The sequence below is a fragment of the Stegodyphus dumicola genome, chromosome 2, assembly GCF_044657685.1.
Source record: "Stegodyphus dumicola isolate Sdum_Otavi_A_Nest chromosome 2, ASM4465768v1".
Taxonomy (NCBI): domain Eukaryota; kingdom Metazoa; phylum Arthropoda; class Arachnida; order Araneae; family Eresidae; genus Stegodyphus; species Stegodyphus dumicola.
In genome coordinates this window covers 89947565-89964360 of record NC_140769.1, presented here as the reverse complement: position 1 = coordinate 89964360, position 16796 = coordinate 89947565, and the positions used below count along the sequence as shown (strand labels likewise).

The window sequence follows — 16796 nt, the reverse complement described above, 5'->3', positions numbered from 1 at the left end:
ACATATAATTTTTAAAATTTAAATTCAATTTTTAAATTGCAAAACTGTAAACAAGGTTTTAACATTATGATGTCATTATGACATTATGATTATTTATGAACATTATTATTTATTAAAGAAAGTAAAGGTTTAAAAAATCTACGTCATCTATTTGTCATAAGAATATGTTTCAATTTGTTTTAAGCAACAGTCAGAGAGTAACAGAAATGCAAAAGATTGTGAAACTTCATAGATTTATCTCTGAATAAAATGGTGAAGTTGGCTTCACAATGAGAGCCAAAGAGTTCTGAAAGTGTAAAAGATTGTGAAATTCATTGGTTTATCTCGTAATTAAATGATGAATTTGGCTCCACAGCTCAGAAATATCTTCAACAGATAAGACACGTATGTGAAGCATTCAATTAGTTTTAAACGTAACCCATTGGGTAAGTTAAACCTCTCACACTACTTTCTCATTTTTCTATATAGTACAACTTAACTTCAGTGCATACTAACCCATTAAGCACCGTATTCAAACAGGAAAACAAATTCCTGTTATAGTTTTTAAACTATTCCTGAATAACATTTTTCATATCATTGTCACTATAACATGAACCACACTAATTCTGTTTCAGGCCTTGAACACTTTATTGTGTTTATTATAATATTTTACCTTTATGCCCTTTTTCCCCAGGCCGTTTATTGTAGTGGCTGAGATTTGCATTCTGACCACCTCAACTCTTGGGGCATAATATACATATACTGAGTCCTCAATTGCCATCCTTCTGAATGGGTAGCTTATGTTAACATAGTTTCACTATAGCTTATGCAGTTTGTTGAGATAGCTAAAAGTTTCCCCTCATGATATGGGTTGAGGTCAGTTGGGCTTTGGGCCTTAATAGTATCTATGTCTTTGTGGAATCCACTTCTGGGCACTCCCCACTTCCCCTGCCTTATGAGGGCAGTATATAGTGTCATAGTTAGGATGGTGGGATGGAAATAATATATTATTATGTATTTTCTGATTATCTGCATCCTTGCTGAAAAGTATTCACAAGGCACAGCAGTATGTCACCAATAAAGTCACTTAACACAGCTATGTGGGTAGCACGTAAACGGTTTGTCCAGTGTGCAGTGTTGATGTTGCGTGATGCTATGTTTGTTCATTTTTTTAAAACAAAAACAGATTGTCGTGTATGTGGAGAAAAATATAGTCCAAAAATGGAGAATTTTCTGAAAAAAGCAAATGTTTTGTTGCCAACGTTTCTTGCCTTCTAAAATTTTTTGCTTGATACTTTTGTATGAAATTCCTAGTGTACTGCCATTTTAAGAAATAGCTGTTGCCTTTCGTGCATTAGCTTGGTAAAAACTTAGCAACAAATGATATAACAAATGCTCTCCAAGGTTGATAATGAGTTCATGACTTTTTGGTAGGTGTTCAGATAATCAGAAGTATTATTATTATTACCTTCACGCTTGTTGAAACTAAATCAACATTTTAGCATAATCCAAAAGAAGTGGTCCCTCTTTATCTCAAACAAAAATTTCTATGGAAGATTTCTGGATTCTAAAATCTTTAGATCAAAGTTTCTATACTATGTGCTCTTACTTAATTTCTGGATCTCTCAGTATTGATGCCCTGTTTCATCTCCTATCACTAGCGCTGAATAAAAACTTTTACTTGTGTTTATCATGAAGAACAGTTCTCGAGAACATTCAACACAGTACTTCTTCATTTCTACCATAAACCTTCTGGGTAGACATCTAACACAGACTTCCAACATCTCCGGCTTTATATTAGGATTTTTTTTATTCCTACAGTGATGCTCACTTCCACAGCAATCTGAGAAACTGTTACTTATCTATTTTTTATCCCATATTCCTTTACGTTAACATCCATTCTTCAGCGGTCACATCCACACTGCAGTCTGCTCTGGAATCATCTTTGAATGATGTTATTCCCAATCTAAACATGGCAGCCACGTTTTGACTATGATATAAGAAGATGTCTTATTGCTATAGCCTGCAATTATATATTCACTAATATTCATAGCTGTTATGCTTTCTTTTGCTAAAAACTAAACCACTGAATGATACTGGATATTTTCAAACAATCTCTCAAAAATTAGACAACAACACCTGCTCTGTATGTTTTCCTTTTTACACTTTTATCTCAATTAACCACATTTCATTACCCCAGAAGTATTACATAATGTTTAGGTTTAGAAGTTATTGAACAGCCCTTAACTTATGAAAGTCGATTGCACATCAATATCTTTCATCATCCCTTTCTTGGAGCTTATGGATAAATTCTGATAAAAGAACAACTGAGTTAGATTTTACATACTATGCAACAAAATACATTTAATATCTTAAAAGCAGTATTATATTCAAATTTAGTGGTAAGAAAATACTTATACCAAGGTTAATGAATAAATTTATTAAACTCTAAACAAAGTAAATAATAATTACTTAGCATTTCATAACAATAGTTTATTATTAGCTTTCTATAAATTAGGCTTATTGATAAAATTATGCCATATTTTAACAAAAACATTTGTTGGCAGTCTCTAACCCCATAGTTATACAAGCAAGATTCCTTTCCCTCTGTTAGTTTGGTACATTTATATTTACCGTATTGGCAACACCAAGTTCTCTCTTCTCTGTGTGCGACCTATGGATGGCGATGTAATGTTGTGCACGTGTTGTTAAGTTTCAATAAAAAATGTGAAAAGATACGTTTCTTATTTTTCGACTTGCTTCTTCATATGACATCGATTTATTTAACATGGTAGCAGTTCTCGTGGTTTGTGAATATGAATGAAGAATTTAGTAGTTATAATTTGTTTTAAAAATTACCAGTACTAGCGTAAAAATGGCATGTACAAGAAGCAGCGATATCGGCATACCACTATTTGATGGTTTGGACTATTTTAATTGGAAAGTGCGTATGATGAAATTTCTTCAATTTAAAAAGTGTAAAGATGTGGTTCAGCGAAAAGTCAGTGAAAATGATGACGTGGAAAAATGAGAAGAAAAGGATATCCAAGCTACAAATTACATTTACGGCGCCATAACAAACAAGCAATTGGAATATATTCACGAGTGTGAGACTGCATTTGATATAATTACGAAATTTGATGCAATGTATTTAAAAACTTTAACATCTCTACAAATTGTTTGTCAAAATAACTTAGAATGTGTTAAACTGAAAAATTATCCTGATGTAAATATATTTTTCGATGATTTTGAGAAGTATGTGAACGAACTGAAACATGCCGGTGCCACTGTGACGGAACAAGAAAAATTGAACTATATGCTAAGAGCATTACCTTCAAATTACAGTCACATTGGTGACTTAGTAGATGTATTACCAGAGAAGGACAGAACAGTCGATTACCTAAAGAGCAAAATCAAATCAAAATTACTTGAAGAGAAAAATGATTATGAAGATTGTGCACCAGCAGAAAAATCAAATGCGTTCAAAATTGAAACAAACAAATCGGGCCCACAAGGGAATGTCTGTTATAATTGTGGAAAACCTGGTCACATTAAAAAGAATTGTTGGCATGTCCATCAAAGGAACTATCGTTGTAATGGCTCCACTAATTATCGCGGTCGAAGTTCTTCAAACAATCGAGGACGTAGTCATGCTTTTAGTGGACATCGTGAACGTGGAGCATACTCTAACAAGAGAATAAACACTCATCAAGGCAATAGTTTTCACACCACTGTTATTGAAAGTAACATGACAAGTTCCAGTGCAAATACTGTGACGAATAAAAATGAAATCGATTGGTTACTGGATAGCGGATGCACAGACCACATTATAAACAGTGATGAATATTTCAGAGAGCAAGTCACTTTGAAGGATCCTATTCAAGTGAAAGTCGGTGACGGAAGGATTTTGAAAGTACAAAGGTTGGCAATATAATAGTTTCTTTTCCTGTATATAACTCTGAATCTATTGTAACATTGAAGAATGTATTTTATGTAAAAGAAATGAAAGCAAATTTATTAAGTTATTCGAAGATTACTGATAATCATAAAATAGTTTCAAAAGAAAAGTTTTCTAAAATATATGATGTCAATGGTTCATTAGTAGCAGTAGCAAAGAAAGAAGAAAGATTATATAAAGTAAAGAGTTATGTTAAAAATAGTAAAATATTTGCAAATTTGACCAACAATAAGTTAACGTTAAAAGAAAAATTGCACCGTTCATTTGGACATGTAAATTTTAAATATCTGGATATTATGTGCAAAGATCAGCTAATCAGAAGATCAGAAGGAATCCCTAAAGAAATAGAAACCGAACATATGAAGTGTGCCATATGTATTGAAAATAAAATGCACAATTTACCATTCAAGAATAATAGAAGAAAAGCAGAAGATATTCTGGAGATTATACATACAGATGTAAATGGACCTCACAGAACAATTGGGTGTAATGGTGAGAAATACTTTGTGAGTTTTATTGATGATTATAGCAAGTTGGCAAAAATTTATTGTATCAAATCTAAGGATCAAGTCTCTGATTGCTTAATTGAATATGTAAATGAAATTCAAAATTTAATAGGGAAGACTATCAAAGAACTAAGATGTGATAATGGTAGTGAATATATGAATAGCAAGATATACAAATTTGCAAGAGAAAAAGGTTTCAAGATAAAGTCATGCCCACCATATGTACACGAATTAAATGGTACTGCTGAGCGTTACAACAGAACTATAATGGATGTGGCAAGATGTCTTTTAGCCGAAGCAAAAGTTGACAGACATTACTGGCCTGAAGTAATTAAAGCTGCTGCTTATTTGAAAAACAGGACATTAACAAATACTGTTGTAAAGAAGACACCATATGAAATATTTTTCAATAGGAAACCATCTGCTAATGAATTGAAATTATATGGAAGTAGAGGGTATGTAAGAATACCAGAAAAAAAGAGAAAGTCTAAGTGGGATAAAAAGGCTGAATTTGGAATTTTACTTGGGTATACAGAAGTTGGATATAGAGTTTTGATCAATAACAGAATAATAGTTGCCAGACATGTTGATATTATTGAAGAAGACATAATGTGTGTAGGTTGTGATGATGAAGATAAGAATGATGATACAAATAAGAAGAATGAACCTCAAGAAGTGTCATGTGAATCGAGTAATGATAACTCCAAGGACAGTGTGATAAATGAAGATGAAACAAAAACTGGAATGAGACCAAGAAGGCAAATCAAACCACCAGTTCGATTTCATGAAGAATTCGGGTACTACTGTGTTAATGCAAATTTTTGTGATGCTACAGTTCCAGGTAACTTTGAGGAGGCGACAACATGCAGTGAGGCTGGACATTGGAAAGAGGCAATGGACAGTGAAATGAACAGTCTTGTTAAAAATAACACTTGGACACTAGTGACTAAACCAGAGGATAAAGCAATTCTAGATGTGAAGTGGGTATTCAAAAGAAAACCAGGTAATGTTTTTAAAGCTAGATTAGTGGTTCGAGGTTTTCAGCAAAAAGATAGTATTGAGGACACTTACTCCCCTGTCATCAAGATGCAAACCTTAAAATTGTTACTTTCATATTCCTGTCAGTATAATTCAAATATTCATCAAATGGATGTTGAGACTGCCTTTTTAAATGGTTATGTTGTGTCTGAGGTTTATGTTAAACAGCCACAAGGCTATAATGATAATTCGAATAGAGTGTATAAATTAAAGAAAACACTATATGGGTTGAAAGAAAGCCCTCGTGCTTGGTATGAGTGCTTTAACAAGTATATTGAGAGTCTAGGATTTCATAGAAGTAAATATGATTATTGTCTTTATGTAAAATCTGAAAATGATGTATTTGTATATATTCTTTTATTTGTTGATGATTTGTTGATATGTTGCAGAGATACTCGGGTAATTAATGATATTAAGGAACAACTTCATAAAAAATTTAAAATGAAGGATTTAAATAAAGTAAAAAGCTACATTGGAATTGATATTGAATATGATAATTAGAAAATTAATATCTTAACACTGAGTCAGGAAAATTATATTGAATATTTAGCTAAACTGTATGGTATTAAAAATTCAAAGCTTTATGATACACCAATGGAGACTAATCTTAAACTAAAATCAAAATGTCAAATATAGAAATCTAATAGGAGCATTCTTGTATATTAGTCATGGTACTAGACCAGACATATCTTTCAGCGTAAATTATTTAAGTAGATTTCAAAATTGTTATGATGAGACACATTTCAAATATGCTTTGAGAGTTTTAAAGTATTTGTACTTAACAAAACATCTAAAATTAACCTATAGTAAAAATCTTAAAACTGATATTATGAATTGTTATGTTGATGCTGATTGGGCAGGTGATATTGTTGACAGAAAGTCAACTACTGGGTTTGTTATTGAATTATTTGGTAATCCAATTTACTGGAAATCCAAAAAGCAAAATTGTGTGATAAAATCTTCCACTTTTGCCGAATATATTGCTCTATCTGAGGCTGTGACAGAAATTAATTTCTTGAAAAATGTTGTGAATGATGTTTTTGCTGATATAACTCACCCCATTAAAATTTATGAAGATAATTCAGGAGCTTTGGCCATTGCTAATTATGGGAACTTCACTAAAAATTCAAAACACATAGAAGTTCAATATCACTATGTTCACAAAAATGTTCAAAATGGAGTAATTGAAATTGTAAAGATTGATTCAGAATCAAATATTGCAGATATCTTTACCAAGTCTTTAGGAAAGATTAAATTTATGAAATTTAGGGAAGGTTTGAAATTGAAATAAATTTTGTGTACTGTTTATTTAAGTGATGTTTATTTAAATATATTTGCTTGAAATGAAATAGATTTTGGTAATGTCCTTATGTAAACTAAATTGTGTTTTTTTAACATTTAAGTTAATGAAAGAAACTTTTTTAAAAATAATTTGTGTTAAGTGTTGAATGTTATTGTTTATATCTATGCTTAATTGTAAATGGTAAAGATGAAAAGATTGCTTATATCTATGTTTGTTTGTAATTAGTAAATATAAATGTAAGGAGGCGTGTTAGTTTGGTACATTTATATTTACTGTATTGTGTGCGACCTATGGATGGCGATGTAATGTTGTGCACGTGTTGTTAAGTTTCAATAAAAAATGTGAAAAGATACGTTTCTTATTTTTCGACTTGCTTCTTCATATGACATCGATTTATTTAACACCCTCAAAGGGTTAAAGGTACATAAAATGCAACAGAAGTTTGGCACTAACGTCAAATGAAAAGGCTCAGTGCAATGCATGAACAATGTATTTAAGCATAAACATGTCCTCTTTCTAAGGATAATTACTCTATAAAACAATTTTGAACTAATGTATGAACAAATAAACAAAATGAAACAAATGCTTAGCCAATTAATGAAAAAAGATACTCAATTTATATAATAACAGTAAACAATGCTGACAAAAGCTCCATCTTTTTTAAAGCTTTTTCAGTGAACTGCATAGTTTTTTATAAGTAGCAAATTTAGATATAAAATCTCTAAAGTTAGACTGTTTATAAGCTACTAAATTTATTCATTACTTTAATTATAATTGCTGGAATTGCAGTTAAAATGTTTTCCTTTAACAGTTTACTTTATATGTTAAAAATGGTTAACTTTACTTTATTAAGGCACAAAAAATTGGATCTCATAAAGCACTGTTTTCTGAAATATAATAATAAAGTATTTTGTTTTTAATGCAAGTACTATTAAAGCACAAAAGATTATTGCAAACCGAAGCATTTGCATTTTTGCCTGTAACCAATAAAAAGGAAAAAAGAAGATTAGAAAACCTTTTTTAAGGAACTAAGTAAGTTTTGACCCCGCCCAGCTCCAAATCTATCTTGATAAGATTACTTCTAATGAAAATAAAATTGGCCTGGTGTCCATGGCCTTTTGTTATGGGTGTGGCGTTCCGACAGATACTTCAACTTCTATTCATGAGATGGCGCCACGTGTAAGATCCAGTTCTTAATCGGAGCAGCAAAGCGACATCTTTACTCACTCAGACTTCTCGTCGGACAACGGTACGTGAAGGTAGCATGAACTGTGTTCTGAGCTCTGCGTTGATTTCTTCAATGTAATTTAAATTGTAATTTAGTATTTAATATATTCTTTTGTTATAGGAGATTGTCTACTCTTATTTTCTTTAATTATATCATGCATTAAGCACACACGACCACCAAAAGTGGTGACCTTTTGACTGAGCACGCTACTGAGAATGGATTTTCAACGACCCTAAGCCACGTGCATCCAAGGCATTCTGAAGAACTGACTAAAAATAACAACGAATATGGACATTAAACGTATGCTACAACGTACCCCTTCAATTATTTCTAGAAGTATTGATATATATTGCTTGTGTTTTTTCAAAGTCGTGCATATCATCACAAGGAGCTTCAGCAAATCATCAATGTGATCTGTTCTGTTCCGCTGACTTCGCCAGTCGTGCAATAATTCTTCGATCATTCAACTTTTGTGACAAATGTGATACAATAGTGATTTTCGCTAAATGTGCTACATCAGTAATTTTTCTGCAACGTGCTACGGCAAAATTCTTCCCTCAGTGTTCGAAAGTAGCGAATTTTTTTCCCATGCGCTACAGGAGTGATTTCATTTTTCCTTCGAAAGTGCCTTTCATTGTGAAGTGGTGATATCGTGCGTGCGCAATACAAAATGAACGCATCATTTTTTTTTTTTCTCAAATAAGGGTTTCTTTTCAAATGCATTTCGGTAAAATATTATTTGTGTGTGTAATTGCTGACCCTGTATTATTTGTGTGTGTATCGTTACGTAAATTTTTTATACATGGTTAAAATATTTATTGTTATCATGGTAAAATATCAATAGTGTATCTTCATGCTACAATATTTGTGCTGTTAAGTGTTTATTAATTAAAGTGAAAATTATCTATCAGTATGCCCGACGATATTCCACCAGAGCCACAAATGACACGCGTTGCGGTGAAGCCACCGCCTTTCTGGAAAAATAATCCTTCATTGTGGTTCGCTCAGATCGAAGCACAATTTTCTATCGCTCGCATTAGTGAGGATTCTACAAAATTCAACCACGTAGTTGCAGCAATTGAGTCTGATATTCTGAATTCAGTGCATGACTTAATTCTCAAACCACCTGATTGTGATAAATACTCCAAACTGAAACAGCGGCTTATTGAAATCTATTCAGAAAGTGAATCTTCAAAAATACGTACTTTACTACAAGGACTTGAACTTGGAGATCAGCGACCTTCATACTTGCTGTCACGAATGTGTGATCTGGCAGGAAGCCATTTTAGTGACGACTTGTTGAAGTCACTATGGCTTTCGCGTCTCCCTAATAACATACAAATAATTCTTGCTGCTTCCAATGAAGATCTAACCTGTTTAGCAGCAATGGCTGACAAAATTAATGAACTTGTTACTCCAGCTTATGTCAGTGCTGCTAATGCTGCACCTTCCAGTTCATCCCTCGAACAACAAGTGGCTGAATTGACCAAACAAGTATCTGAACTCTCTACAAGTCTTCATGCTTCACGGAGATACAATCAATCAAATCAGGGCCCACGTAATAAATTTCATGCCCGAAGCAGGAGTCAATCTCGTCATAATACTCGAACGCAGTACAAAGAACCCACAAGTGGCATATGTTTTTATCATATGAATTTCGGCTCTCAAGCTCGCAAGTGTGCCCCTCCATGCACTTTTGTACAAGCGGGAAACTAAATGGGCGGTCTTCTGCTGGCCAACAGAATGTCCGCCACATCGACAGAATAGTACTGGCTGATCGTTCAACTCAGTTATGTTTCCTAGTAGATACTGGAGCTGACATATCAGTGCTCCCGAGAACTAAAACAAATGCTCACCAACTTAATAAACTTGTACTGTATGCAGCCAATGGTACCCAAATTGCAACCTACGGCACCAAACTATTGACACTTGATTTAAACTTGCGCCGGACTTTCAACTGGCCTTTTATTATTGCGGATGTAACTCAAGCAATTATTGGTGTCGACTTCTTGACACATTTCCACCTTCTAGTAGATGTCAAGAATAATTGCTACAACTCAGCTGACATCACAGGGCCAAGCTTCTCACGTATCAAACGTACCTACCAACATTAGTGTTTTATCGGGCAGCACACGGTTTCATCGGTTATTAGCAGAATTCCCTGACATTTTAAACCCATCCAAATCAGGGCAGCATACTCATCAGCCAGAAGTGTATCATCACATTGAAACACATGGCCCACCTGTATTTTCCAAGCCTCGTCGTCTTTCTCCAGAGATGCTAAAAGCTGCTCGCAAAGAATTTGAATTCATGCTAGCACAGGGAACCATTTGCCCATCTAAAAGTCCATGGGCCAGTCCACTTCACATGGTTAAAAAGTCTAATGGTGACTGGCGGCCGTGTGGAGATTATCGTCGACTTAATGCCGTCACAGTCCCTGACAGATATCCAGTCCCACATATCCAAGACTGTACCCATCTTTTTCATGGAACAAACATATTTTCTACCCTCGATCTTGCCAGAGCATATCATCAGATCCCAGTGCATGCTGAAGATGTGCCCAAGACCGCAGTGACTACACCATTTGGTCTCTTTGAGTACTTATATATGCCATTTGGCCTTCGCAATGCTGGCCAAACATTTCAGCGTTTCATACACCAAGTACTGTCTGGCCTCGATTTCTGCATTCCATATTTTGATGATATCCTGGTTGCATCTACAGATGCGGAAGAACATTTTCAACATCTGCGTCAGATTTTCACTCGCCTTAAAGATCATGGACTAAAACTAAATCCATCCAAATGTGTACTTGGTCAACCCTTAGTTTCCTTTCTTGGATGTCTTATCACCCAGAACAGAGTCAAACCTTTACCGGAAAGAGTCAAAGCAATTAACGACCTACCAGCCTAAAACCATCTCTGAACTGAAGCGTTTTCTAGCAATGTTAAATTTCTACCGACGCTTTCTGCCAAATGCCGCAAAAATACAAGCCTGCCTACATGAGTTTCTGAAGAGTAGCAAAAAAAACGATCAACGAGCTGTCCCTTGGACTGAATCTGCATCTGCAGCATTCGTGCAATGCAAACACGATCTGGCAAATGCAGCCACACTTTCTTATCACTCACCTAGTGATCAGCTCTCTATAATGGTAGATGCATCTGACACGGCCATAGGAGCAGTGCTTCAAGCCCATACCACTAAAGGACTTTCCCCAATGGCATTCTTTTCCAGAAAACTTACTACTGCAGAAAGGAAATACAGCACATATGACAGAGAACCACTTGTTGTGTACTGTGCTGTTAAATACTTCCGGCACAACTTGGAAGGACACGACTTCATCATTTTCACCGATCATCGACCATTAACCTTCGCTTTTAGAAAAAACTCTGACTCATGTTCTCCTCGTCAGCTTCGACATCTGGATTTCATCGCCCAGTTTAGTACAGATATCAGATATGTCTCTGGTACTGATAATTGTGTCGCTGATGCCTTGTCTCGGGTAAACAATATCAACCTCACTACCCCAGATTTCTCTGAAATTACAAAAGCTCAATTGCATGATGAGGAACTCAAAAACCTAATCTCAAATCCACAAACCTCCCTTCAGTTACAACCACTGCACATTGACCCAACGCTTAAAATTTACTGTGACATAGAGAACAATAGAATACCTCCCTATATTCCTATCAATTTTAGACGTGAAGTGTTTAATGCCTTGCACAATTTGGCACATCCTGGAATCCGTGCCACCAAAAAGCTGATCGCAGACAGATTTGTCTGGCCAGCAATGAATCAAGACATCACAGAATGGACTCGTTCATGTATTAGATGTCAACGGTGTAAAGTATCCCGTCACACTCACAGCCCCATTCAACAATTTAACCTTCCAGCAAGACGCTTTGATCATGTGCACTTGGACTTGGTTGGCCCATTGCCTCCTTCAAATGGTTACACTTACCTCCTCACTTGTATTGATCGGTACACAAGATGGCCTGAAGCCATTCCTATTGAAAATATATCCGCTGAAACTGTAGCTCGAGCATTCATCTCCCAGTGGCTTTCAAGATTTGGCATGCCTACCACCATCACTACTGACCAAGGCCGACAATTTCAATGTCACTTGTTCGCATCCCTCACCTCTCTTCTTGGCATTCGCCATATTCGCACAACACCATACCATCCATCTGGAAATGGGATGGTGGAACGCTTTCACTGATCTCTCAAACAAGGTCTGAAGTGCCACAGTAGCACACACTGGACAGAAGCCTTAGCCCTAGTCTTGCTTGGTCTTCGCACAGCATTCAAAGAAGACATTAGTAGCACTTGTGCTGAAATGTTATATGGTGCAACCCTCCGTCTGCCAGGTGAATTCTTTCACCCAGAATCTACTCCAGTAATCGACCCTCCAACATTCCTTCAACGTTTACGTGAGACCATGAGCAATATCTCACCAACCCCAGCATCTTCGCATAACCAGCCAAGCTATTTTGTACATGCTGCGCTTGAGACATCTTCGCACGTATTCGTGCGCAACGATGCAATTAAGCCAACTTTAACACCTTCATATGATGGTCCATTCAAAGTTGTCAAACGAACACCGAAACATTTCACCATCATCTGCAATGGTAAACAATCAGTGATTGGAATCGATCCTCTCAAACCAGCATTTCTAATGCAAGATCCAACAACTTCCTCATCAACATCACTCCCGGAAGAAAGCTTACATCCCGTTAAAGAGCAACCTAAAACTACCAGATCTGGAAGAAAGGTTAAATTTAACCCAAAGTACTTATAACGTACCGATGGTACTTGGGGGGGGGGGGAGTACTGTGGCGTTCCGACAGATACTTCAACTTCTATTCATGAGATGGTGCCACGTGTAAGATCCAGTTCTTAATCGGAGCAGCAAAGCGACATCTTTACTCACTCAGACTTCTCGTCGGACAACGGTACGCGAAGGTAGCATGAACTGTGTTCCGAGCTCTGCGTTGATCTCTTCAATGTAATTTAAATTGTAATTTAGTATTTAATATATTCTTTTGTTATAGGAGATTGTCTACTCTTATTTTCTTTAATTATATCATGCATTAAGCACACACGACCACCAAATGGGACAACAAGCAAGATGACCACCATGGGTGCAGAAGACTCTAGTCTACTGTGGAAACAGTCAAAGAAAGAAATTTAGTCATATTCTGTATTGTTACTTAAATAAAGAAAACATGAATATTAGCCATGTTCAGTATTGATTTAAACTATGTTCCCAGAAATACTGATTATTTTCAAAGTTAGTAATTGAAGAGGTTTCATTATTTTAAAAGTTACCACGCTTTAATATTTAATAATCTTGCATGAAAACAACAGGTTAAAAAAAACCACTAATTTTACTTATTCTCTCTTAACCACTTTAATGACCGAATTTATATTAAAACTTATGCGAAAAATCCCTGAATTTTTTATAACATTTTTATTATCTACAGATATAGCTCACTAGATGTAGCTTTGTGTGGGGAAAATTTTTGAGGGAAAAAACAAGATATTTATTATGGTTAATAAAAGTACCCGAGTTAACTCGGGCTTCAATGAAGCAGCAGGGGGGGGGAATCCTGCCAAAAATAAAACAAAACTGTAGTCAACGTAATAATAGGTAATAAGAGCTAAAGTAAAAATTAAGTAAATACATTTTATGATCCATAAATGTCATTGGTTATACAGTCTGAAATATGGTGTAACATATAGCGGCACAGTCTGCAACAGCATGATAATCTGGTAATCAAACAAACTGAATTTAATAACAAACAAACTGATTTTACGGTTCATTTATAATGCGACCATGTCGCCAACTGCAGCTCAGGGTTGTGATTGGAGGGGGAAAAAATCACAAAAGCCGCTTGGGCTTGGACCTTTCCCACAGCTAAGAAAACATGTGTATGGCAGAGTGTAGATGAACCATACACAAAAGCCAGTTGGACCCCTCCCACAGCTAAGAAAACATGTGCAAGGCAGAGTGTCGATTGCCATGCGATATAATGGGCGATGGCATCTCAGCACCCTAGTTAACTCCTTCATAGGAAAATCGAAACGGCATCTATCTTGGCCGCAGTCCTTAAGCAGTTAAATTCTATATAACAATTTGTAGATAGATCCTTTACAATATATTTTAAAATAAAATTAACTTTCTTTACAGAAACTAATTTAGCATAATTGTTAAAAAATGAAATTGAATGTCTTAACCTGGAATAGCACTTCATCAAACAATAATAAAGGACCCGTAGTTCCAATGATGATCAGAGGCTGCCCAGCCAGAAGAGAAAATAAAATGCCACAAATAGCTGTTCCTATCAATGTTTCAGGAACTCCTATTTTCAAATCTGTTTTGTCAGCTGTAAATGTAATAAAAATATGAATTTAAATTAGAATGATCATATTAAAAATGCTTGATAAAAAAATTACAATGTAGTTAAAGGGAGTAACCTCTTTTTTCAATAATTCAGTAATTAGTTATATGGACACAGCCATATTAAAAATCAGCAGACAAGAGCTGAAATGTATCTTTTTTAAAATTTAAATAAATACCAAATTTTGAATCTACAGCAGCTTAGTTTGCCATTAGTATACCATAAAGGTGCATCATAAAAATTCAAGAAAGGTTTCTAGATGAAGTATTTATTTATTTATTTATTATTGTTTTCCCTTGTTCTTCAAATACTAGTTGATTGCAAGCATCAGGTAAAAATAAGAACCTTTGCTATTTTAAATATGTAAAACTGTAGTTCCTTCATAACAAAGATGATGCCCAGCAATGCATCATAGCTATAACCCCAGTTATGTGGTTTTAAGTGTGTGCATTGATACAGTAGCAACATAATTTTCCAGCCAAACAAATGAAAGTATCAATTTAGTTTTCACAGTACGCTCAGTTTAGCACCTCAGCAGTAAATGTAATCTATCATGTTTTAGAGGCATTGGAATATAACACACTGAATGATCAGATGGCCAAATATTGATTTGCAACTTTCGAAATACTGAATCTTATTAGAAGATGAACAGTACACTGTCAGATTAGTGAGAATAAAAAAGCATTTAAGGACACAGTAGAATGAACTGAGCTGCACCAAAATTACACTTATTTCTTGCATACAGCTAACCCAGCAGCTGTGGAGGGGTAAAGTCACTGAACACTGGTACTTGGATTCAATTCCAGGTGAACGCACTGGCTCAGTGAACATTTCCATGGCTTTTCCCATGTGTAATATGGGTATGAAACAATTTCTTTTTCTGAAGTTTCAAGAAGTTGACAAAGTTTTTCAGGCTTTTCAAAAAGTCAGCAAGAATCAGTGTATAGAAAAGTGTGTTACTTTTTCCAGAATAATGCTCCCTCATTTGTGGTAAGAGCTACCAAAGACACCATTATAAAAGTGATGAGTTCTTCTTTCCAAGGTGAGAAGGCATAGGTTGAACCCCCATGCCTGATTCGACAGGGTGAGGAAACTCTTAGTGTTATTAAGTTGACGGAAAGAGGAAGCCTGTTGGCTTAAATGAGAAAAATTTATTAATCTGACTCTATATCTCTCACCTATGGATTGAAGATTTTATTTCTGAAGGTGTGTTGGTGAATAGGAACAAACAGCAGATTGGGCTTTATGTGACAGCAGTCTAATTTCCAGACTTTGATCATGCTGCTAATTATAAAACTACATTTCCAAAAAATATTTGACTGAATATACATTTTATTTTGTAATATTAACGAAGTATAAACAGAAGTTCGGACATAATTGTAACAAAAAGATACAAGAAAAGGTGATCAAGAAATATTTTAACCACTACATATGAAAACAAAAACACCTACTGCTGAATACTCATTAAAATACCAGTTACTCATACTATTTTAAGTAAATTAGGATTCTAAATGATAAAATGATATGGGTGACTTCTATTGATGAAAAACGCAGTATAAATTTTATTTATAAAGAGTTATTTATTAATACAGATGCATATCTCTTGCCTTAACCTTTGCTTTCTACATTTTAGATAATGTTAAAGGTATATTATAAAACACTGATTATAATATATAATAAAACAAAAATGAAATGGAAATACTGAAGCTTTTTCAGTATGCTTAAATAAAGGTATAAAACAAATTACACATAGCATATTATAAATTAAATAACAAATAAAACTTCATTATTAATATCTAATTTTTTACAACGCTCTCTTACTTGGTTAGCTTATTCATTATGCCATAACTTTCTATAATGTTCAGTAAATCTAGTTCATAAATTATCAACATTAATGACAAATTATACTACATATATTTATCATAGCTAATCTGCCATAGGAGTTTAGAGCCGAGCTGATATTTTTTTTATTAAAAATAACACATTAATAGCATAATTAAAAAGATAACACATTAATGGCAAAAAGTATGGTACAATTAATGAATGAAATAGTCTAAAAAATGCTTTTCTTAAAAGAAAAATAATTAATTTGTAGTATTTTTTTATAGTTATCATATGAGTTTTATGGTTATCATATGTGAATTTGGTTATCATACAAGTTCAAATAATGTTATATAAATTGTATAAACTTATTCAATGCTTAACTCCATGTTTTAGTTTCATTTAGTTTAATTATTCTGTTTTAAAGTCTATGTAAAATGTATGCCTTTATTTTGTATCTAAAATGTAAATACTCATTGTCATCTTGCATGGAGGCCGTTTTGGTTTTAGAAATCTTTCCGACTTCTGCGAATAAAGGTAATTTGTATGCCACTGATAAGGCCAC

The 16796-nt window shown here is 34.5% G+C and overlaps 1 protein-coding gene across 3 annotated transcripts in view; it reads right to left on the bottom strand.

The window, feature by feature from the left end:
* Positions 1–16796, bottom strand: part of LOC118186200 (band 3 anion transport protein-like) — a 422199-nt gene that overhangs the window by 59642 nt on the left and 345761 nt on the right. For all 3 annotated transcript variants that reach the window (XM_035356272.2, XM_085810867.1, XM_085810868.1), the window contains one exon: positions 14247–14395. In XM_035356272.2, the coding sequence (XP_035212163.1) occupies positions 14247–14395 (149 nt within the window). The remainder of the gene's footprint in view (positions 1–14246; positions 14396–16796) is intronic.